The 24,779-nt window shown below is 45.0% G+C and overlaps 2 protein-coding genes across 5 annotated transcripts; both read right to left on the bottom strand.

Moving 5' to 3' along the window:
- Positions 1-84: 84 nt before the first annotated feature.
- ubn2a (ubinuclein 2a) lies at positions 85-14,357 on the bottom strand. Of its 4 annotated transcripts, none has more exons than XM_036539272.1 (16): positions 13,769-14,357; positions 12,653-12,769; positions 11,908-12,009; positions 11,460-11,591; positions 11,200-11,303; positions 8,875-9,418; positions 8,422-8,492; positions 7,842-7,971; positions 7,101-7,228; positions 6,881-6,991; positions 6,628-6,771; positions 6,332-6,385; positions 5,654-5,696; positions 3,785-5,176; positions 3,269-3,467; positions 85-1,766 (listed from the first exon to the last, which is right to left on the bottom strand). In XM_036539272.1, the coding sequence occupies exons 1-16, from the start codon at positions 14,060-14,062 to the stop codon at positions 1,720-1,722; spliced, it is 3,612 nt and encodes a 1,203-aa protein (XP_036395165.1). In that variant the 5' UTR covers positions 14,063-14,357; the 3' UTR covers positions 85-1,719. The 4 variants fall into 4 exon arrangements, with proteins under 4 accessions (XP_036395165.1, XP_036395171.1, XP_036395148.1 ...); XM_036539278.1 differs by having other exon boundaries at positions 1,720-1,766; positions 7,101-7,207; positions 13,769-14,062; XM_036539255.1 differs by lacking the exon at positions 85-1,766 and having other exon boundaries at positions 2,712-3,467.
- Positions 14,358-15,993: 1,636 nt separating this feature from the next.
- ttc26 (tetratricopeptide repeat domain 26) lies at positions 15,994-24,324 on the bottom strand. The gene is made up of 18 exons (XM_036537480.1): positions 24,116-24,324; positions 23,416-23,556; positions 23,148-23,240; positions 22,895-23,009; positions 22,691-22,740; positions 22,216-22,361; positions 21,490-21,661; positions 21,061-21,135; positions 20,769-20,871; positions 20,356-20,444; positions 19,887-19,940; positions 19,163-19,226; positions 18,355-18,443; positions 18,053-18,136; positions 17,241-17,310; positions 17,038-17,144; positions 16,813-16,946; positions 15,994-16,415 (listed from the first exon to the last, which is right to left on the bottom strand). Exons 1-18 carry the CDS (start codon positions 24,116-24,118, stop codon positions 16,304-16,306), a joined length of 1,701 nt encoding a protein of 566 aa, XP_036393373.1. The 5' UTR covers positions 24,119-24,324; the 3' UTR covers positions 15,994-16,303.
- Between the last annotated feature and the right edge of the window lie 455 nt (positions 24,325-24,779).

The raw sequence follows: 24,779 nt of genomic DNA, 5'->3' as shown, positions 1-24,779 counted from the left end.
GGAAGTAGAATGACTCACTCACTCACCCCCCTGCACTGTCAACACCATTCTGATTTACACATCCTGATCAGCTTTTCTCCGGTGCAGTGATGCATTTCGCAAATGCATTGAATTAAACAGGACCTGTACAACTAGGGGAAAACCAGCTTCTCATTCTCTTCTGAACAATAGCGGTCTGTCTCCAGCCTTTAGTGCCAAATGGGAGAACTTGTTCAAAGGTGTGCACAAAAGAACTCAAACTGAAAACCAACAGCTTTTATTTATCACACAAAAATAATCTACGAAAGACAAAGGTAACCAAGACAATTTTTCCCCCAAACGTGAACCCAAAACGTTCCCCCAAATTTCTGTTAAAGACATCCAGAGCGCACACAGACATACACAAACACACGGATACATTTTTTTTTAAGTACATATAAAAAAATGCAGACTGACCGACACAGCCATTCTAACCTACTGACGTATCTTTGGTTCCGCAATTCAGTCGGTCAGTGGGACAAATGTAAGGGGGGGGGAATACAAGGCTATCTGAAAAGAATGGGATGGGAGAGGGGAACAGGGTCAGGGACAAGCGGCTGAGATGAGAGCATACAGATGAAAAGGGAAATAAGCTGTGCTGTTTGATTTTTTTTATTATCATTATTATAAATGTAGGAATAGCGAGACACACAGGCAACCTGACTCCCACAAACATCCAGACAGTGGGTTAAGGGCAATAAAAATCCCAAGCAACAACCTGTAGTTCTGCTTTAAGCATTTTACCATCCTGCATAGTTCTTTAAACTTACAAACTAAGGCTTTTTTGTTATATTGAGTTTGTGTCTGTTTGAGTTTTATTGAACAGCAACAAAATTCAAAATAAAGTTCAAGTAGGCTACAATCTTTTTCCCTCTTTCGCCACCCTTTCCTCTGTCTCTCTCTCCATAAATGGAGATCTGCTCTCAACTTCAAGTTTTTCCAAAAAGTCCAGTGTGAGATACAGCACCAGAGGAACACACTGAGCCAGACAGAGGGGGGGGGGGGGGCATGGGATATGCTCACACGCTATGTACAGACTGACCTGGAGAGAAAATACAGTATATACACACTCAAACTCATTTACTCGCACACTTTCAAACCATAAACGGAAAGTGTTATCCCTGTGTGTAAATTAATTACAAATCTTTTTTTTTTTTCAGTAATAATAGCTACTGTGTTAACAGTCTGTAGTGGGAACAGGAAGTGACCTCAAAACAGTACAACTCCCACAACACATCGCCCACACCGGAGAGGACCGTACCATCTAAGAGACAGAGAGAGAGGGAGTATCCTAAAAATCAGGATTCAGGTCAAACAGCTTCATAAAAACGATCAAGAATACATAAGTAAGATTACTTAAATATAAATTAAATTACGTAGCGTATTCTCTCCTGCTTTTCCCCTCTCTCTTTTCCACAGTGATAAAGGTCTGCAATTGTAAACATGTTGACAAAAAAAAAAAGACAGAAAAACAGAAAAAAGTTCACCATTCATCCTTCCTACTCAATTACAATATAATTCATTATTATAGCAAGAATAATTAATTCATCCGGAGCAGTCGTGACACAGTCAGGTGGAGAAAATCCCTATGTTTCATGAGTTTATCAACCAAAGCAATCGTTATCCTTGATATTTTCAGACCAAATGTAATTTCCTAGCAGACGGGCTGTGGGCCCCCCTCTTCATTCCAATTCCTATTGGTCAGTGAGACTTCCTCTTCATGTCCCCACCCTGGCTTTGGTTGGCATCTGCGTGGAAGGAAGAACCTTTAATGAGCACGAGAGCGGCGCATCAACAGCCACATATAAACCGGGCATTTCCAACACACAGACAAAACCCATGCCGCTACGCTAACTGCAGAGTCATGCAACAGCTACGGACAGTCAAGCAAGCAAGACAAAGGACGCAAAGAAGAGGTTTACCTGAGAGGGCAGACGGACTGACGGACAGGCGGACTGACAGACACAGACAGACAGACAGACAGAGGAGTGGAGGAGCGGCAAGGGGGAGGGGGGGCAGAGTTTACCTGAGAAGGCAAGCTGCAAGTGAGGAGGCAGCGCAGCCTGAGACCCTGACTGGAGACTCTTTAACAGATCTGAGGAGAGACGCAGGGAGGGGGGGGACGGCCCACGCACGACAGGAGGGAACACGGGGTGGGGGGGGGGGGCGAGAGAGAAAGCCAAAGGGTTTGAGAAGTACATTTCAGGCCACAGCAAGGGGGGGGGGGGGGGGGGGGGGGGGTGAGAGAATGGAAGCCAGCATTTGGCGAGGGGGATAGAGGAGGAAGAAAGAAAGGAAAGGGGGAAGCGAGGGGGGGGTGGGGAAGAGGGGAAAAGGAGTGGATGAGCGGATGAACAAAACGAAAAGTGCAAGAAGGTTACAGAAGATCGAACACGGGCAGAGGCGGACCGCACGGCGTTAACGCCGCGGTGACGACAGCATGGTAACAAGCAACGCAGACGGCACACGGATGCTGGAGGGTGGCGGACAGAAATGGAGACAGAGGCTTGACCGGACGCTACGTCTCACGCGATCGCTCCTCGGGTCTCAAGCGCTTACAATCCCTCTGATCAGAGATCACTTTTACACACTGCGGTAAAGAGTCGCCAGCAACACACTGCTGCTGGCCACTGGATGGCATTAGAGAAATTAATATCCATGCGCCAGTCAGAGACTGAAAACAAAAAAAATTTGATTTTTTGAGCTGTAAATCGATATAGCTCTGGGAAACGGGGAAGGTGAAATCTGTATGTATTCTCTCCAAAATCCATGTTCAGTTGGCCAGGGGAGAGACGGCGGAAAATCTGAAAAACTAAGCAGCCTATGTGACCTTATGGCATGAAAACTAATAGGATACTGGATAACAGTGAGGACCGCATCCGGGTCACATGTAACGTAACATCTGTGTATGTTATCTAACGTAATCTAGCCAAGCTAGAGACCCAAAACGGAAAATCAATCGGCAGCCTTTGTGACTACTGACCTTAGAAAGTGAAAATCAGTGGGGGGGTCTGTTGAGCAGTGAGCACAACACGTGTGTGCATTTTCATCAAAACATCCTCACCCTTCCAGAGCAACAGAGCCGTTATCATTTAATAAACTCAGACCTCTACTCATTGTCAAATTTAAATCTTTAAAGACAGTGCAGCATTAGGCCAGAGGTGCATCTTTCAGTGCTTGTGCGGTGCTTCTGTCTGTGTGGAACTGTAATGGCTGTGGACGGAGACCCCGGCGCCCTGCGGAGACTCACTCTGCGCCAGGCTGTATCCTGAGTTGTTGCTGGCGGCGGCCCCCATGCCGCTGCCCCCCGGAGCCCCGGGCGGGGTGAAGTTCAGCAGGGGGGGGAACTGGAAGGGCAGGGAGACGGGAACCAGTCCTCCCAGCATCCCGAACCCCAGGGGGAGGGACGGGGGTGCCGCGCCCAGGAGATTACCGCCTGCCGAAGACACCTGTGGGGAGGGGGGGGGGGAGAGACAGGAAGGTGGGGGTGGGGTGTATTAAAAGTGACAAACTCAGCAGGGCACCCCCTTGGCCGGTTAACATGCCCAGCAAATTCATAGATGCACAGCCTTAGAAGCCTAATAAAAACATCATCATAATAAAAGTAACACTAACATTTACACTGTAAAAAACTAACCTATGTAATTCGCTCTGGATAAGAACATCTGCTAAATGCCAATAATGTAATGTAATGAATATAACCTTTTCAAACAGTATGTGACACTGCTCTCAGGCGGAGGGTCATCTCTTTGTATCATCAGCTCACCTGTGACAGCTGAGAGGTGACCGGCGGCGTGGGTATAGCGGAAACGGGTGCTCGGCTGACAACCGGCTTAGCCCCCTGACTGGCTCCGCCTGCTGGCCTCTGCCGCTGCCCGTGACTGGCTGAGATGGAGGAGGGGGAGGGGCTGGAGGTTGGGCGACTGGAAATGGAGGATGTGCTAGTGGGACTGGCACTGGTGCCGCTGCTGCTGCTCCCGCCACCGCCACCGCCACCGCTACTGCTGTGGAGGGAGGTCTTCTGCCCGCCTGCAGGGCTGTAGCTGCTCGGCCCGGCTTTAACCGACCCCCCCTGGACTGAGAAGGGCGGGCGGAAGCTCGGGTTTTTGGGAGAGTACTGGTGCGCGTTCTGAATCTGCTGAGGTCGAGAGTGAGGCGGGAGGGAGGGAGAGGGAGAGGTGGACGGGGAGGAGGAGGGAGGAGGGGTCGGAGCCAAGGGGCGAGGGGTGAGCTTGATGATGGGCGGGTTGTTGCTGTGCGAGGACTTGGTGAGGGTGGCCTGCATGGGGGTGATAAAATTAGACTGGTGATGCTGGTGGGGCTTGGACTGCGGGTGTGAAGAGGATGGACCGGGGGAGGGACAGTGGGGCATCCGTGGGGTCTGCGGGCTTTTGGGGTTCAGCTGAGGGGGGTGTGAGTTCAGGCGAGACTGAGGGGACATGGCCACGCTGCTGCCGCCAGTAGCACTACTGCTGCCGCCATTACCACCGCTTGCCTTATTAGCGCCCTTGACTAGTCCGGAGGTTGGTGCAGTCGCGGTGGGCTTTACCCCTGGGGAGCAGAACGACTTCTGCTGGGGGGGCAAGAGCGGAGAGGCGGTGGGGGGAGGTCTTGGCTTCGGGGGGGAGGGGGAGTTGGACAGGCTGAGCTTATTCATCCCAGGAACCCCCGGCCGGTGCGCGGGCGTCAGCGAGTGTCTCTGCGCCTGCGCCATCACCCCTCCCCCCTTCATCATTCCGAATCCCTCGCTCCGGGCCGTGGAGGACGGAGAGGAGGAGGAGGATGGAGAGGTAGACGGCGTGCTCATGTTAGCTACCGATACTGCGGAGGCCTCCTTTTTTCCCGACAGGGGGTGGGAGGCGGAGGGGACGTAGTGGGGTACGGAGGGGGTGGTCGCGGGCGTGGAGGTGGTCATTTTGGGGGTGTGGGGGCCCGGTGGGGAGGGGGGGCTGTCGTTCTGGACCAGCCCTTTGGCCACGCTGCTGAGGAGGGCAAGAGCGTTGGCGATGGAGTCCAGGGAGGGGGCCGTGAGCTCCTCGTCCAGGGAGTCGGACAGGCAGATGGTCTCAGAGGGGGAGGAGGGCGGGCGCTGAACGGCTGGGGCGGGAGAGGGCGTGGCAGCTGCTGAGGGGGTGGGCCTTTGGACCCAGGCACCCTCCTGCATCAAAGAGAGCAAAGGAATACTAATGGGCTCAAGCAATCAGGCTGGACAATACAGAGAACATCGGTGCACCATTAAAACATGCAATACAGCTGCAGTGCATTAAAATAAAACAGACTAAGGAAACTAAGGAAAATCAAAAACACGGAGCAAGTTTCCTGTTAAATACAGAACAGTCCTTTCCTTGGCTTCCAACTACAGCACTGTACAGGACAGTGTAGAAATTAAAAAAAAAAAAACAGTACTAATGTGCTGCTTTTCCCTAATGTTTGAAATGTAATGAAGTAAGCATCTGCCAAATCACCATCTCTTTAGTTTCAAAGGATTTCCCATATTGAACACTCAATATAAAACTAATGGCTTGAATCCTGATAAGTTTGCTGTACAAATGGTGTACTGTGTATGCTTAGAAAAGGAGCACAATCACCTGACACACAGAAAGGCAAGAGTATTGGTAAGAGCAGAGTCACTGACCTTGGCCTTAGCTTTCTGGGTGGGGACGATCTTTTTCTTGGCTCTGGATACAAGTTAAACAAACAGAATGACTGAGTGCCTGATCATATCCTCATTATTCAACAGTTATTATTTAGCTGCTATCACTCAATAAAATAAATCAAAATTACATACAAACTGTGCTTGACAGACTGTCAACTAACCTAAAATGTATGACCTTCCCACAATAGCTAGTTCAAAATGTCTCATATAAAGGTCCAAATTCATACACAATTAATTAAACATGATTAAAATGTTGACTGCTATGCCCATAGCAGACATCTCTGAACCTATACAAATGACTTTTGGACAGGCACTGTAAAACAAATTGACACTTTATAGGTAATTGATGTTCAATGAGCATTCATAAGTCATTCAGGAGGGCCGTGTAGCGTCTACTTAAGGACAGAATCCACAACACAGTGGTAACAGGAGATGCAAAACAATCAGTGTTTAATGACATCAATAAATATGAATATTTTATTAAGGTATTAATTAGTGCCTACAAGGCCCATAACATAAAAGGTTATCCAGAAACAGGGATATGTTAAACTTATAAGCAAGTACTCAATGTACTTGCTTTTTTATTGGCAAGAACTTTGGTTGAAAAAAATTGTAAAACAGAATGAGAAAAAAGGGGTGAAACGAGGCAAGACTCACAGTGAGTTGCCAGTGAGGTGACTGTGCACTGCACGGCTTTCTTTGAACAGCATCCTGAAAGAGAGGAACCACACACAGGTTCAGCACACACACCTCTTTCACAGCTGGGAGTTTCAGACAGAAGCAGTCAAACAGCAACACAAGGAGATCACACCCGCTTACATACTCAGTCTTACGACTAACGGGCAAAGGCAGACAGACACACACACACACACACACACACACACAAATCAGGAGTCACAAACGAGACATGATAACATTCAAACACATGCACACGCACACACACGTGCACAAACCTGGCCTGCATCCATCCCTTGGGCCACAGGGGTTTGACCTCGTTCTCCATGAAGGCCTTGAGATAGTCCTCTGCAGAGAGCGAGCCCTGGGACTCCAGCTCGTAGCAGCCCAGCTTAACTCGCACCAGGTTACACAGCAGAGTCCTGGGGAAAGAGAGGCGGGCACCGTCACAACACGGGGACAGTCAGGTCGGCAGCGCATTAGTATAAAAATACACATCACGCGTCAGCGGCTCAGGAGGTCGGCCATTACCGGAGCTTGTCGTCCCACACGAACTTCTTGCGCGGCCCCATCACCCTCTTGCCCGGCTTCTCCTCGTCCTCCTCCTCGGAGCCGTTCTTCTCCCCCTCCTCGGACTGCTGCCTGTTCGGAGGAAGCACACGCAGGGTTTTACACAGCAGGCCGGAGAGCCGACCACCACTGTCAACGTGCACTAATACAAAGGCAAATAGGCAGAGAGAGCGCTAGGTACTTGGCGGCCTTGGCTATGCAGTCCATGTTGTATCTGGCAATCTGCTCTGGCATCACGCTGCACACGGCCAACTTCAGCTTCAACAGAGGAGTCCGCAAGCGGTCGTCCTGAGAGAGAGAGAGATGATGCTACAAACACGAAAAATAGAGTACCGGTCAAAAGTCTGGACACTCCTACTCATAGAAAAGTTTCTCTTTACTATTACTGTACAATGTGGAAAACAGTAAAAATAAAGACAACAAAACTGTGAAATAACACAAACGGAATTATGCAGTTACCGAAAGTGTTAAACAAAATCAAAATTACCTTATATTTTAGATTCTTCAAAGTAGGCAAAAATACTTTTTAAATTAATTTTTTAAAAAGTCACAAATGTAATCACAAATATAAATATTGATGCTGATGCCTAAGAAACAAATTTCAAGCATTTAAGCATAACTTTTTCAATCACAATGTCTTTAAGACAATGAGAAATATGCATGCAGTCAGGTGTGTCAAAACTTTTGACTGGCACTGTGCATTTACAAATCAGGTCCATACACATAAGCCATTACAGACGAACGCTCTTAAACACTGTCCGAGTTCATAACCTATTACCCATTATAGTACATACAAAAGGTGTTACACAAAACGCCTAAGACCAAGTAGGTCACTGAGGTGCACTGTGGACACAGCAGCGAGGTGCAGTGGAGAGAGAGACAGAGTGGTCCCGGTGCACAGCCGCCCCCCCCCTTCCCACACCTGGATGTTGAGGCTGAGCTTCTTGAGCCGTTTGAGCAGCGCCTCCTTGTTGCAGGGGACGAAGGCCTCCAGGTGCGAGTACACCGCAGAGCGCACGACGGCCGGCTGCTCCTGCACCTGCAGCTCGATACTGCCACGGGAGAAGGGGGAGGAGTTAGGCTCTGATCAACAGCCTGCCGTTTACAACAGTGGTACACAGAGCTGGTACACCTTTCACAATCTTCAGCTCAAAACAAAGGAACAGCACACGATAGTGGTTATATCGGGTCAAAACCCCTGAATGCCTGTTAGATATGGTACTCATAGCTCGCCTATGTGTTCAATTTCAGCTAAAAATAGTACATCACTTCAAAGGAAAAGGTGTGCGCAAAAATACAGGCTACTTTATACAAAATATTTCTGAATGTTGAGATGTCATTTTGACGTGCTTACAATGGTGCTCTACTGTGTCTGCATGTGTCATTTTTACAGTGTTGCAGAACAGTACATCATAATCTGAATGTGTGTGTTGGAATGTGAGGGCTTTTCAGGGGGAGATTTGCTGACACACAGCATGAAAGGAAACATCAGTCAGACTCACTCAAGCAGGATGTTGTTCATATCCAGGGTGAAGAACTTCTTCCTCCCTTCCTGATCAAACTGACGGGACGCCTGAGCGAAGAGGGTGAAAACTGTAAGTCTACCAACAGTGTTTCACACCGCCGCTAATTAGCGAGACGTAAACGTCTGAAACCTCACAAGCAACACATCTGCAGTGGCATCAACCACTTCCTTCCACCTCTGACTCTACCTACCCCTATCTGCCTCCATCTCTGAGTGCCTACACCTTCTTTCATTACATGCCCTCCCTCTCTCGCTCTCGCTGCCCTCTCTCAGCAGGCCTCCCTATCTCTACTCCTCCTTCATTCTCTCTCCCTCTTTCCACACTCAACATCCTGTCAGGGAATATGTTACAGATCAGTGAGAACCACAGACATGCCGTCATTATTATAATTCAAACCATCAACAGCGGCATTGAAGAGAACAGACTTACCGCCCGCAGGTCCTCGATGCGCTTGGTGAGAGGCGCAGGCAGGCCGTCGGGAAGCGGAGGCGGGGTCAGGAGCCCTCCGCCGGCCCCCAGCACCCCCGGGCCCCTCCCTAAGGCCCCCGCCCCCACCTTTTGCCCCGGCAGACCCCCCGCTCCAGGCAGCCCGTTCTCCCGCTGCGCGGGGCTGGACGACTGCGGCGAGGAGTCCAGGAGGCTGAAGTCCAGGTCGCCCAGGAGGTCCTGCAGCTCGCTCTCGCTGGTGGAGCCCAGCAGCGACATCACGGCGGGGTCGGCCGTCAGGTCGGCCATGGAGATGTCGCTGTTGACGGACTGCGGGTGCAGGTGGGAGTTGTGGAGCGCGTTGTTGGCGGCGGGGGCGCTCGGGCCGCCGCTGTTGTGCGGCGGGTTGGCGCCGGCGCCGAACTCCTTGCGCGCCTTCTCCTTCTCCCGGGTGAACCGGCGGATCATGGCCGCCAGAGAGAGGGAGTCTTTCATCAGTTTCTTCCTCTTCTTCTTCTCCGGCCGATGAATATTCAGAGCAGTCACCCTGTGCCAGGAAGACAGGATGAGTCACGGAGAGAGGAGAGACAGAAAGGAGCCGCTTTTTGTTAGTTAAGCGTAGCTAATCCTGAATATTAATCAAATGCTGAATTTGAATTACCTCCAATCAGCTTCAAACTAATTTTGATTTAAAAGTGAAAGTGCTCCGTTTCAAATGCCAGGTGCTTGAGTCCAAATCATGTCAATGTCCTTGAAATATCAAAATATGTGCATATTTGCATACCAAATATAACTCCAGATATTAAGTATAATATAAATAAAGAAGCAGCTTTCAACTGGAAAACAATTTTCAATTTTCCTTTTTTGACTTCATTAAAAATTTTAGAACATTTCATTTGTCTACCAAAAGTGGGACTATATTTTTTAACAGAAAAAGAAATTCACTCCCATTATTTTGTGTACCAGCTTTGACTTGGATTCTGATATAACAGTCTGATTATCCGCCCACATCAAGTCCACTGAAGTAACAAAGGCAGGCATTTCAGAACTGAGGAATGAGACGCCGTTCAAATATCCCAAACAAAAAGGTATGCAGGATATATACAAAATAATCCTTCTTCAATCTACACCACATTACACTAATAGTTTCAAGACCTCTGGCACTGCGCTAACAGCTCTTTATTCCTCAAACAGTTCCTCTCACACTGACTTTAATTTACTATTGGGATGAAGACATCAGCAATCAGATCACACATTCTCCCTTGCAGGTACTATTTTGAAATTTTAATTTGTTTTTACTTTTCCTATTATTATTTTTTTTCTACTATTCCTATTATATAAGTGAGAGAAAGGACAAAAACAGCCCCAGGCAAGAGGCTTGCAGCCTTTCCAGTACAAAAGCCTAGCTGGTCAAAGGTTGCCATGGTTATTAGAACAATTCAAATCCAAACTTCCATTAGAATTTTTACTTTTGAAGCACTGAAGGTGGCAAACATCAAAATGCAAGCTAGCTGTATTAGAGGCAACTACACAACTGTCTGCTGGTGTGGAAGAATTAAAGTGTGCCACATAGCATGTAAAACACATCTATACTGGCACAACAAACAGATATGCTAGAGTCTAGACTATGTGCAAAGAATAGATGTGTTCACCAACCAGGAACCAGACTGTAAGGCATATCTGTAGCTATCTGACTGTGATGCACTTATTCCTAACCTCATTTGATTGTCCATGTAGATTAACACTTCCACCAACAACTGTACAAATTAATTTAAGGGGATGTATCAATTTTCAGCTTCACACTCATGGATTACACTTGTGGGATATTCAGTCGCCGGAGCCCTGTTTTGGTTGTTTTACATTGTTCTTAGTCTGTAAATGTGTGTGAAAACCGCTTCCAATGCCTTCGGTCCAAGACTAATCCCAATATGGCTACTAAATGTGTTTTTTTCAGTAACTTTTTACAGCATTTACTTAACCTCACAATAGACGCATTAATCAGACATAAGCTGTAGATGGCTGCCAAGTACTCACTGTGGCTCTAGGTCTCAGACCACACCAAGCAAAACCAAATATGGTCACAAAACGTGATTTCTGCATTACCTCTACCAGGATTCATCTCAAATTAAAAATGCTTCTAAGGTACAGTATTCAGATTCACTCTTGACCACAGCTAAAAAACCACCTGCCATTCTGCCCCAAAGTCGTTGCCTGCAGCCTCTAGTTTTCCACTGTAGATTTTGTTCATCATTGGATTTGTTACTGCAAAGTATTCTGCATTGTAATTAATCCTGGATAAGTTCATCTGCATTTCCGGATTCCTCTCACCCTTGCTTGGGCACTCTGTTTTTCCTGGGCTTCTTCTCCTCCGCTCCACTTCCCTCCTTTCTCTTCCGTTTCTTGATCACTGGTTCCTCCCCATCCTTCAGCTTCTGTTGGCAAAGATGAGCAAAAAAAAAAAAACTGTTATTTCTTTGATACTGAACAGACACCACACTGTAACTTAGCTTAAACTCACAGAGATATCCAAAGCTAATTCCTAGTAGAGTTCGGTTAAAGAGGACATTTAAGAGGTGCGAATGACTCACCCTGTGAGGTTTCCCATCCTTTCCTCCATCCTCCCCTTCAGATTCAGAGGCAGCCCGGAACTGCAGAGTACCCGTGTTGATGTAGAATCCCCCCAGCTTGGTGGTCAGAGAGGCTGGGACCAGCTCATCATACTGCAATAATAAGGGAGCGTGGTTAAATACTCTGCGCCGACCAGAATAGATCACCCACACAGAGGAGCCCCAGAGGGATCAGATGGAAAAGTACACTTCATTTCTGCTGTGTTTCTTGTTGATGAAATAACAGGAGTGACACACATTTGCCCCAAGACAATCATAATATGTTTACCAGTGTGTAGTGCATCTTGCTGACAGGATCTGGTAATGCTCAGCCTAATCATTTCACAACAAAATCAAGCTTATTTTGGGTTTGAAAGCCATCAGCAGACTAAATGGCAATAACAAGCTCACAAGCGTGGGGGACACTTACAGCCTCAGAGTTGTCTATGAATGGGTCGCTTTCATCATAGCCAAAACCGATATCAATCAGATCCTGCATTCTGTCCTTCCTCTTCTTCTTCCCAGAACTGCCCTATAACAAGGAAGAGATGGCAAAGGGCTTAACAGTCACAGAGGACTCACAATGCCAGAAACAAAGGCTTATGACATTTACTAAAAATAAAGAACACAACATAATCATTGTGCATCGGAATTTGGAGGTAATATATAATTATTTTGACAGATCTACTAAAAAGTTTAATACTAACATTTGCATGTTTATCATGAAACAATGTGAAGGAGAGATGCTGAAATGCAACATTACACTATTATTTCCACTACATTTTACTGATCTACCATTAAACACTGAATGTAGCCATTAACCATCGTTAAGATTTTTTTGGTTTGAGAACACCTAGTGTGAGTCTAAAAGATCAAAATAAACCAATAAAGGTTTGTAGAAATGTAAAAAGTATTTCCTGATTAGTTTCATGGTAGCCATACTGTTTGTGTGCCTAGTAATGTACTTTTTAAGAGTTACTGACTTCTTCCTCTAAATCTTCCTGCATCAAATTTTATAATTTCAATCACATCTGCTCTTATAATACCGTAGCTAAGGAAGTCCTGCGAATCATAATCCAAGATGTGGAACGAAGTACACAACCCATTCCCAACCCGAGAGCCTTTGTGTAAAATCCATACTGAACCAAAACTGAGCAAGGTGTGCACACACTTACATATTTGCTCTCGAACTTCTTGGCCAGGGCCTCCACTTCCTGTCGCTCTCTCTCTTCGTCTGCAAAGGGGTCATTGGGGTCACACGCAGGTGTCAGCCCTTGCGGGGCCTTTTTTACCTTGGAGAGAATAGGAAGAGAAAGAGTGGGAGACTGAGGTAAAGACAGAGAACACATTTGTTTCATCTCTACAACTACAGCTATTTACCAACACAAAGAGAACGTAGATAAAAAGGAATAGCATATAATTAGGACCATCGCATACACGCCTTATGCTAATTAGCCCAAATAATTTAATATTGTGGAACAAAATATATGAGGTCTAATGTAAAACATTGGCATTGTCCTTGAAATGTAATAAAATCACTTTATCTGCACAAATACATATAACAAGAGCGTGCCATCACCAATTTCAGTTCTGCAAGTTACAGTACTCTCATGCAAGAATTTGCCAGGTATTCATCCAATCTACTAATTACGACTAGGCTAGGAATTTGCAATCAATGCCAAAACGTGGAATATAACTGTCTGCACATAAGCTTTACACTTCAATGTTATCTACAACATTGAGTAGCTCTGTCTGGATATCCTCTGCGGGACGCCATCTCATCACATTACCTTGCTAACAAGATAAATGTGCAAACTAGTCTAGCTTCCTAACCTAACTCAAGAATTGTCAATGACAACACATTACAACAGCGATACTCTGAACTTGGGTAGCTTGCTAGGTAGCTTTCTAAATTTGATAATTCACTCAGCAAAATGCACGACAGTGTTGGCTTTCTATCTAGATAACATTAGCGAAGAAACGAAATCGAAAACGAGAGATTATATATGGCTATAGCTAGCTAGCTAGCAAAGATGTCCAACTACCACCTCTCACAATGAGTAAGTTAGCCAGTTAACTAACTACGTCAGCTAAATTGTGAGATATTCATAGAGTTCCCATTGTTGCCCGGAAACATTATTTGATCGTGGGCAAAACTATCTTCCTGGCTACACGAACGTTTTCGAAAGACAAGTTTCACTCCCTCCGGATTTGACAAGCCCCCACTGCCCTCAGCGAGCCTGACTCCAACCCCAGGCTTTTCCCCGGCCTAATCAGTAGACGGGCATTACCAGTATGGACTGGACCAGCTCGCTGTAGTTGAATTCGGCCGACGCCTGGTCGCTGGGCTCGGACAAGGATAGGTTCAAGCGCACGGTTATCCCTCTTGTTTCGCCGTTGTCCTCGTCGCTAGTTTTGCCAAACAGACCGCCACCTCCTGCTCCGGTCGCTGTGGCTCCAGCCGCTGCGCTCCCCTCCAAACTGATGTCGGCCTCATCCTCCTGCCGGCGTTTCCTTGGCTCCGAGGCTGGCCCGGCGGGGAAGGCCGTCAGTGTGACAAATGGTACTTTTCTCGGTTCGGCCATTTGATGCAGAGACGCTGAACCTCGCTCGCTCCTGAGAGACAGCGACAGAGGGATAGCTATTCCCCGAAAGTACTTTAAAACGGTGTAATAAAAAGGACCGATGCTAGGCGTACGGGTTATTTGGTGTCGGCTAAGATGCAAAGAGTTCCTCCACACCTTCCTAATTAAGTTTGAAGGGGGTGAGATTACCGGGGGAAAGTAGTTTTCTCAATACTTGCATCCTCAATTGCTAGGGTAGTGAGATATCCAGGGCAGCCATCTTGGATTTCGGGAGTAAATAAAAATTACAGCGAGGTCGCTGGGCCTGCGCGCTCAGTGAAAACGGAAATAGCGCGAACTACGAGTGCGCTGTGTCCAATCACGAAGTGCCTCATCATAAACCCGCCCCCTATCCAGCAAGCGAGCAAGCCATTTTTTCATTGAGTCAAATGCCATTTTGGCTCAAAGGGCAGGAAAAGGGATGAATTCCACATGCGTTCGGATGTGTGAACCGTTATGGCGAGGGGACTGTCAGTGTTAGTTAACCCGCCCCGTCCATGTTAGGCTGACGACGAAATGCTGAATGGTACGTTTTTCGGCAATGACCTGTAGCTTGTTACAAATCCCAAACGGAAAGCGGTTGGCTGGATGTTTATCTGTGGTCTTTCACACTTTGTATAATGGACCCGTTAAGCTGTTCAGAATCAGTCATTAGAGTGGTTGAAACCCAGCTGTTTGCCTGTTTATTTAATAAAATTCCAAATTATCTTGGAACACAACATGGGTTTCGGGGGGGGGGGGCTTTCATTCCCGAAGGGCTCTTTGATAATTTATCTGTTCAATGAATGCTGATCTAGATTTGACATCACTTGGAAATTATTTTTTTGAAATAAATTGGTTGCTAGAAAGGACCCAGTGCTTTAACGGTAGAGAATTCCTTATAATAACACCAGAGCGTTAATTTCTAATTTCTGATGAAGAATCTTTCCACTGTTGATTTACATTTGAGTTCAGGTTTTGAATTAACCTGAGTTAAAAATATCATGCATAACCCGAATCAGAAGAGACGGTGAAGTAAATTGAGGAAACGTATAAATATACACCTGTGAGCACAGAGCCGGAAAGTGAAGTGATGTAATTCTTGTGTTATCTCATATTTAACTAGCTACACTGCATGCACCGAAATTATTTTCCAAAACATTGTCCCCAACAACTGATATTGCTTAAGAAAACAGAATTGCTGCATACTGCTATTTATGGGGACCTGTGTCGACCGCTGACTCTAAGGTACCATTTGCTAAGCAGCTCAGGTGAAGGTGAAGGAAAGATTTGCAAACAGTGGGAAGTTATAAATCAGACATCTTATTAGCTAACTAGTGGCAATATTGTAAAAGACTTCATTTTAAATAGCATCTTAATTCTCTTAGGTAAATAACCTGAATATGTACACATATTGAAACCGCAAATATTTTCACTTGACACTGATACTACATCTATTTTACTGCACACAGCAGCTAATCAACTGGGGAATCCACAGCTAATTAGCATACTTGCTATCTATGCAAAACAGCTTGTTCAAAAATGTTGATGTGCAAACACTTTATGCTAGTTCTGGGAAGGCAATGCATTTCCATGAATAAATAACACTTGTATTGAATTGTAATCAGTTGGTGGATTATGGCCAAAAAAAAGCAGACAACTAGAAGAAAGAAAAATAATAAAAAAAAAAACACATCCAAACATACTTTGTGAATAAAATATAGTTCTTTTAATACAGATGCTGTACAGCAAAAACGATTACACAACTGCATGATACATACATAAAGTTACATACAAATACTAGGTACTATAAATTCACAACTGTATAAAGGATACAAATGTTAAAAATACAGTGAATTGCAAATGTTTTCTACATGAATGCAAATGCATGTTAAAGGTTCGTCTGAATTAGTTTTATGGAATATAAAAATGTAGACTATTGACAACATTTTAAGCATGCCCTCTCAGCTGGAGCTCAGTGTGTGAGGATGGATAAACTTCATAACCAAGAGAGAGGGGTGCACTGCGGTTGAATTTAATAAGGATTAGAAGAATTTCTTATTTTGTTGAGGGCTTATGCTTTGGAATGCTGGTAAAGTTGGTACCTTGTAAATCACTCTGTCTCCTGCGCAGTATTTCAGAGACAGCATTTTCAGATATTTTCCGAATGTTTGTGTGATGCATTGTGCCTCCGTTGGTGTGCAGCGTGTAGTGTCTGTATCATTATAGCGAGACACGGTTGTCTTTGGCCCACTTCTTCAAGGCTCTGATGATGTACTCCACCTGCGGGTTCCCAGTGTTTCTCAGCAGGGGCAGGACCTCCCTGAGTGTCTCTCTGTGAAAAAAAAAACACATTAATGCACAGGTTTAAAAGACCTATGGCAGTGCAATATTACCATCGTTGTTTCATCTCACAACAGCGCAGTCAAGACACAAACTACTTACTTGATCTGCTCAAACACTCACAAAGCTCATTTTAGAATAATTAACATTTTTCCATTTAGAGAGATATTTCAGCCAAGGTATTTCAGCAAAGGGAAATGTGCAGATTACTTCAGAGAGGAGCAGAAAGGAGGAGCAGAAAGGAAGATGGTATTCAAAAGATAAATCTGGGCTCTCCACTGAACTCTGTTTTCAAAATTGAACTATTCATTTTGCTGTACTTTCAAGTAGAAAAAACAAATAAAACTGTACCAAGAAATAACCAAAGGTGTTATTGCCATTACATATACCTGGGCTCTCTGCCAGCCAGTATGAGCTGAAAGATCCCCACACAGGCCCCCCTCTTGCCCTCCCAGTACTCAGGGTTTGGGTCGAGCCGCTCCAGAACATCAAACGCCTTCGCTGAGTAATAGAACTGCCCCATCTGCAAGTGGAGTGAGTGGGAATTAATGTAGCACCTTCCGGCTGACTAACAGGACAGGCCATTCTTTTTAGTATTGAGAGAAAATAATAACCTTGTAGCAGTCATTGGCAATGAGCTGTAAGAGGCTGAAGGACTCAGCTGATGTCTCCATTTTCAGATACAGCTCCCAGGCTAAACGGGCCTTTTTGTTCATAATATCTAGAATGGCAAAGACAAAGATAATGAACAGAATCGTAATTAAAAAGTACAGATGATTATTACAGTATGAAAAAGAGAATTAATGTCCATTCATACAGCAGCGTGCCAGCCAGCTGAGGTACACATAGTCGTTCTTGATCTTCTCACTCTGAATCAGCAGAAACACCTGTACACAGCACACAAAAGACGTCACTCTTAAAAGGAGTACATACAGCCTTAATAAGCACAGAACTAACACACATACCTGTTTCAGCTGCACAATAGCAGATCAGTTTAAAAGACACCTAGGACTGTGTTATGTTAAGGAAATAAAAGTGTTTGTTTATGTGTGGCTGTTGCCTTTGATTCATTATACTAATAAGTATACAGAGCACCTTAAAATATGCAGTTTTACTTTCATTTACCAGCATGTTGTTTCCAACAATATTGCATCACTTTCCAACAATTTGGCCATGTCACAGATGTAAAAATGCCGACATTTATTCAATATAAATAGTCAAACAAGAAGATCAGCATTTTTTTGGCTTGTGTAAAAGACTGGCTAGTCTATGCGGTCTACACAGAGCTCTTGGCAAAGTGCACCAGGCAGAGCACTTTTTGCTTTTCATTATATTTACACACACTACTGTTTTCCCATATTATCATTATAAAAATCCTAAGTTGGACCTACTTCTTCATGTTGCTTCCTGTTATTTCACTTGGACTGCCTGTTATCTCTGCAATGCGCCATGCATATGACTCATGGAAACTTTGGCACTTCTCCCTGGTGCATTATGACAGGACTCATACCAGTATTTTTCTCCTGTATTTTGTCGCTGGTGGAATTGGTCAGTGAGCCATACAGTGCCGCGAGAGTGGTTCTGAGTATACAATGTTAAAAACAGCGATAGTGATGATGAGTGCAGTACCTCCTCTGCTTCCCTGTAGTTGCCAACAGCAGCCTTGGCCTGGGCATAGTTGAAATTGAAGGTGTCGTCATTGTAGAAGTAACTCTGGAAGACAGACATACCCATACACCAAACCAGAGTTATGCATACCCCAAAAATGCACCGGTAAGACAGAATACACCTCACTGCTTACAAATGAGTGTACAGCATACTTACGTATCACATATTGTTTACATTGCTAGGAGCATACTAATCAAGCCACACATTAGAAAACACACTTGGCCAGACTGATCGGCTGTGTGTGTGAAGGCAACTGTACTGACCTTTACAGAGTTGAGGTAGATGAGAACATCCTCAAACTGCCTTAGCAAGAAGAAACAGGAAGCCATACACTGTCGGCCAGGGATAGTATCTGAGAGAACAAGGAGACAGTGACACACAAAAAAATCATTCAGTATTTTGTGTCTTAATTGTTCCTCATCCCATTGATCACAATGGTGCTCAAATACTAAAGGCCCCAATGGACTGTTGGTTGTAAATCTGAAAAAATGTGTTAGCTGTATAGTTTGAATTCTAAGGCTACTATAGCCATTTTGACCTATATAAAACCCTGTTAACAATCATGACAAAAGAAATTATGTCTGAAGTGTGTTCCTAGAATGCATCATCAAGTCATCTTCACCTAGCTAGTCCTGAATTATATGATCAAAAGCGTTAAGTCAGACCTTATGAACATTTACTCAAGCATCCTTTTTTATTTAAACCCTCTAATCATTTACATTAACGTTTATTCATTAGACATTTACCTTTATTTATAATCAAGCGCTATTGTATTACAAGTGAAAAAAGGAGAGTAACCCGCATAAATGTGAAAACATGTTATTATTCCACTATGGTAAGGAGTTTCACCAAAAAACGCTTAATCTTCCCAACACAAACATGTGCGACTACCACACGTATTCTTCAGGCAGTAATGACCTCATGTCTTGGTGAGGAGGAGAGCGTCTGAGGAGGGTGGGTGGCAAAGAATGTGATGGTGCTGGCATTCACACATTTTATTCTGTGCACTTTATCTTTGCCATGCTGATTACAGCTTTTGGGGAATGAGATTTTGTTAGAGATTTCACTCACCGCATTCACTGGCTGAGCCTCCGACCAGCTGGAAGAACTGCTGAGCAATCTTCAGATGATCCCTCTGTGACAGAGAAGGAGAGTGGGGAAGGACAGAGGGAGGAGGAGAGGGGGTGTTTGTGTGTTTCTGAATCCACATCTTGAAAAGTTGAGACTTCACCTTGGTTCTCCTAACTTGGTATTAAATGCAGGACATCCGTCAGTATATCATCACTACAACCCCGAAAATGAAATCTGATATTGTAATGTCTATGTAGTCTAGGAGTCTAGTGTAGCTCTTTCAGCTCATTCTTAGGCTATATAAGTATTATGATGCAAGTTAATATTGCTCTTAAGTATTTAGGCTTGGCACCACATACAATCTTAGATATAAGGTACTGATACTCCTACAAATGTTTATCAGACTCTACATGCCTGTCAGTATGATTCTGTTATGTTGCCTTTCATATGTACTATGTGTATTCCATATAACAATTACTGCTGCATGCTTACGTCAGTGGTTTCTCATTTACTGTGTTACTGAGTTATTCTACAGATACATGACTGTACTTCTTCTTGCCACTGTGATACATATTTTAAGTATCTCGCAATGATGGCACTGAATGTCACCCTGGATAAGAGTGTCTGTTTAATAAATAATTATAATGCTTACATTAGTGAGCATCCCTACACCTATTGATGTCTACATCTGTAAAATGGGAATCAACCAATTGAAGTAACTCACCGATCCAACTTCTTGTCCTAAAGCAGCATTTACCACACCCTTCAAGATATACTCCTAAGAAAGAAAAAAGGCATTCATACACTCAACACACTACTATCTCAACTATACCGCTAATACAGCACCGATACTGACACAAAAACAAGACACCAGCAGAGAGATAGAAAGGAGAACACACACACACACACACACCACACCTCCACACACACACTTACTTTACGCTGTTGTGAATTAAGACTAACACTGCCCTGAACCTGAGAGAAATGGGGGGAGGTTAAAATGCATGTCTGCTATGAACTAAAGGCGATAATGTAAAAAGGGCACTCCACTTAGCCTGAGAGAAAAAGCAGGGGGAGACAAGAAGAGGAGGTCAACAGGAGAAAGAGACAGAAATGTAGAAAGGAAAACAACAAAAGGTGAAAGAAGGTAAAAAAAAAACCAGCAGAAAGAAACTGACATACAGCAAAAGGGCTGGAGAGGTAAAGGAGAGGAGAGACACACTTGCCTGTGGTGTGGTGGGTTCTAAGTCTTTGATGAGGTTGTAAGCCTCCTGCACATCATCTGAGAGTGAGACAAGAGATGGGAGAGAGGTCAGGGGTAGCACGAGCACAGTGAATGACCAAGGCAGAGCCGGTTCTTTACTGTCTACTGCAGTATGAGCGTACATTCCCCTGAGGGGTTAGCGCGTTAGTGTTGATGCAAAACTGCACAGTTTGAGCAGTGTTCACCTAAGTGTTTAAATGGTTTTAAGAATGGTGTTTGAGCTGCAGCCTTTACAATTTACTCAGCAGTCAACTGTCTTTCAGGGAGCAATCCGCAGTCAAAAACTTGCAACATGTCATCTGCCAAAATCAAGGCAGCAGCAATCTTAATTCGGTCACATACCTTGCCTGAGGTAGTAGATGACCAGGTTGAGACGAGCCTCAGAGATCACGTCGATCAAGGGGGGTAGCACCTGTAAGGCCCCTTCGCCACCCCGAAACACCACCTGATGCGGGGAAGAAACACACACAACACATTCTACAGCATATGCCTTCACTGCTGCTTGTGAACTTGCCAATGCAATATTTCAATTGATTAATTAAAATGTCTCCGGCATGTATATGTTACATGGTTTTCACAGTTCAGGAGCCGAAAAGATACAGATGAGCTGGGCTCTGTGAATCCGGATGCTCACCAGGTTGTGCCTGATGAGCTCCTTGGCAAACTCAAAGGAGCTGGAGGAGATATCTATCAGGTTCTTCAGCTCTGCCTGAGAGAGAGAAAAAGAGAAAGGGACAAGGTCAATACTCATGAACACTCCATAATCTAATACTCTATTTGATCACAAAGACTTATATCCATGTGTTATCCATGTGTTGTGCTATTTAGCACTGCGCTATTGAACTATAACCACCGAGACAGGGGAGTGTTCACAATAACAATAATTTGGGCTGAACTTCAAACTTATATGGGGTAGAAATGTATCTGTGCTGATACATATGTATCAAGAACGACAGTAGCTGTGAGGCATTACTTTGCCACTGCTCTGCTAGTGTAGAGGCTGCAGCTGGGTGTGGGGGCATTAGCAGTGTGTGCGCTGCACTGTGTGGTTGTGTTTCCTAACCTCAGCCGCCTTGCCGTTGTATAGCCTGAAGTGGTTGCAGGCCTTGAGGTTGAGGGCGATGGTCGAGTCCGGTATACTCTGCAGGTACACCGCCAAGACTTCTTGCGACACATCGTAATAGTCCAACTTGTAGTAACAGAGAGCTACGTACACGTTGAGAGCCAGGGAGTCTCTAGAGAATGCACAGCATGCACCATAACATCATTCACAGAACTGAAATCCCAGATGCTGGTACTTTGCAGGTAACTTCTCAGAAAAACACAGAAGCTAAACAGATGTCCTTGTTTGACAGTTTAACTTATCTCTCTCAGTCTCTCAGCCCCAGCCCCCCCTCATCAATCCCTCTTATCCATTATCCTTCCCTTTCATCATCATCTTCCTGTCTCAACACATGGCAGCTGTCACACGTGACCCTTTCTCCATCCCTAAATACATGTATTTCATGCACACACAGAGAGGATAATGCACACCATACGGTCTTGACAGTGCAGCACGAGTTGCCATGAGAACTACCTTTAAGTCCACATCCTTACAATGTCTGGATCAATATAGCATTTGCACAGGGCGTTTCTATTGTACATTAGTTTCTCTCGGCCATACTCTCAATCACCTTTTTGGCTTATCGGAGGGACGTGCTGCGTAGAGTGGTGTGGAGCTGTCAGTGTGCTTATGCAGTTTATTGCAGGTGTATTAATCGCATTATGAGAGCCGCATGGTGTGTGGTACCTGTTCTGCAGTAAGATGCGCTTGTAGATGTCGATGGCCTCCTGGTAGTGGGAGCGCATGTAGTGAATGGAGGCCAGGCTGAGCTGGTCCTCCGTCACGTCCTCCAGGTTCTGATGGAAACCCATCAGCTTCTTCTCGTCATTGAACTGAGAGAGGGGAGGTGCAAGAGGTGAACAAAACAGTGTATGTAGAGAAGAGAGGGCAGGTTTTCACTGATAAACTAACTGCAATTCACTGGTAAGAACACAGAGGAGAGAAATGAGAGAAAATATGTATGTGGAGATCTGTATTCATGCATACTCTATGTATGTATGCAGACCAACAGAAAAGCTGATAAAACTAGTATACCTATACACATACGTAGACACAGATACAAAATATCAAAGGGTGAAGTACAATTACTAATTTCAACAATCACTCATTCAAGACTTATTCAACATTCAATGCATTCCAGCATAAGCTTTGCTATTCTGACCTTGTGAGCCAGGTGGAAGAGCAGCCTATTCTGCAGCTGACTCTTAGGAGCTGTAAGAGAGTGGACAGGAGAGAAGGGAAGAGCATATGATTACTTTTTCCGTCAACAGTCTCTCTGACCTCTATGTCAATGCCAGGGTCAGTATAGTAGGCGGACACCAGTACAGGATGTTTTCTGAGGATTACAGTACAGAAAATGTGTTACCTTTAAGCGCAGCCTCCTCAGCCTCCTCATAGAGCCCCAGGAAGAACAGCGTGCAGCCCAGATAAACCCACACATCTGCTGTGAAGCCCGGCTTCAGGGTCAAAGCTTTATACTCCTGCAGTCAGTAGAAATACGCACATCAATCTATTCCACAGTCAACGTGCATCAACAACACGCAGCTAGCCTCTTCAAGGTCTTACGTGAGAAAAAACAACTGGTGTTAACACCCAGGCACACACAAACGGTTGCAGACCTCCATGGCTCTCCTGTAGTCGCCCAGATGAAAAGCACAGTATCCCAGCCACAGATCTGTGTCCTCCTCTCCCTCCCCTACACTGCGCTGGAACTGAGCAAAAAGGTATGGTTAGGGCTTTGCAAAAGCTAGGAATTCAGTCCCAGATTAGTCAGGACTGAAAAGTTTCACAGCGACGCAGTGCAATACACAACTCCAACAATGTGATTACATGAGACAATCTGCAGGACTCGGGTGAAGAATTCAGGTGTGCACAAGTAAGTATTACCTCCAGCAGAGTGATGGCTCCCAGGTAGTCTCTCTGACTCAGATAGTCCTCCAGTCGCGGTGTCTTCTTCCCCTTGTTTTTCTTCTTCTTATCAGTGGCTGGAGCGTCCCCTCCGACAGCTGGCTTTACCCGGGACAGGATCTACACAGCACGTTGTACACATTACACATGTGCTCCAACAATTCAAGAGGCTAGACGGTAAGATGAAAAGTACCTATCTGAAAATACCAGCCCTTCTGTTTTCATTGCTCTCTCTTTCTATCAAATTCATTAAAGGGTGACTTAAGAGTGATTCGGGGAAAAAAAAAACTACAAAAACATATGCAACATAGAATCTAGCCAACCATAGGTTATACGCAACTGTGTTAAGTTCACTATTAGACATGCAAGCTAGCTCGCTATGCTTGATAGGACAAGTAGGATATCTTTGCGAGGTAGTCCCGTGGTGTTAACGTTAGGTACGGTAACCTAATCAGAAAAGCCCGAGTTTGCTAACTAGCCTAGCAATTCCAGTTACCTTGTTAATTAACCAACCAATAGCAGCCTAGTCTAACATGTCATATCAGATAGATGGCTACATAGCAAGAAGACTACACGCCTCATGTTTGATGCCTACATTATGGCCACACACTGGCTACCTAGCTGGTCAGGTACAAGTATCACTAGCTAGCTAACGTTGGGCGATCCTGAATCGACTCACCATGACGACTACTGCTTAGTAGTAGCAAGATAGCTTGAGAAACCCGTGTTCATACGCAGGGAGTGTGAAACAAACAACCGTCCCTGCGTCCTTAAGTGAGAATAAGCACAGGAAACGACAACGCTGTATGAATAAAAATGCTACTTGACAATGTGAGGGAAATCAATGAAGAAACGGGCTCTTCGGTCCCAACTATCTGTTGACATCCATCGCTACTGCCTCGCGCTACTGTCGCCTGGCAACGTCTCCACAGAGAGCACCGGAAATGGCAGTAGGGTTTGGGAGGAAACAAACTGTAAAATATATTAGTTCCGCCTCATTATTTTCCACTTGAATATGTTTCACAATTAATTTTATGTTCACCTTGCATTGTTAATTAGAAATATAAATTATCAATCATCTCTAAAATATTAAAATACACTTCAGAATTTAAGCGCCGTAAGTCCGATTTCCGATTCAGATTCGATTCTTCCGATTGGACAAGTGGAGTCAGACATCGTGGATGATGCCCTATCCGGGTGATTCATTCCGCCATACTTGCCTGCGCAAACTGTACTGTGGTTATAGAGTAGTGTATTAAATTAACTGTATGCAGTTGCAACTATAATTCAGAATGTCAGAGAAAACTAGATTAGACCAGTTTCATCAGGGATGGCATTGCCAC

Source organism: Megalops cyprinoides, chromosome 1 (assembly GCF_013368585.1).
Source record: "Megalops cyprinoides isolate fMegCyp1 chromosome 1, fMegCyp1.pri, whole genome shotgun sequence".
Classification (NCBI taxonomy): Eukaryota; Metazoa; Chordata; class Actinopteri; order Elopiformes; family Megalopidae; genus Megalops; species Megalops cyprinoides.
The sequence above is the reverse complement of the archived record's forward strand: the minus strand, read 5'-3'. Positions and strand labels throughout refer to the sequence as shown.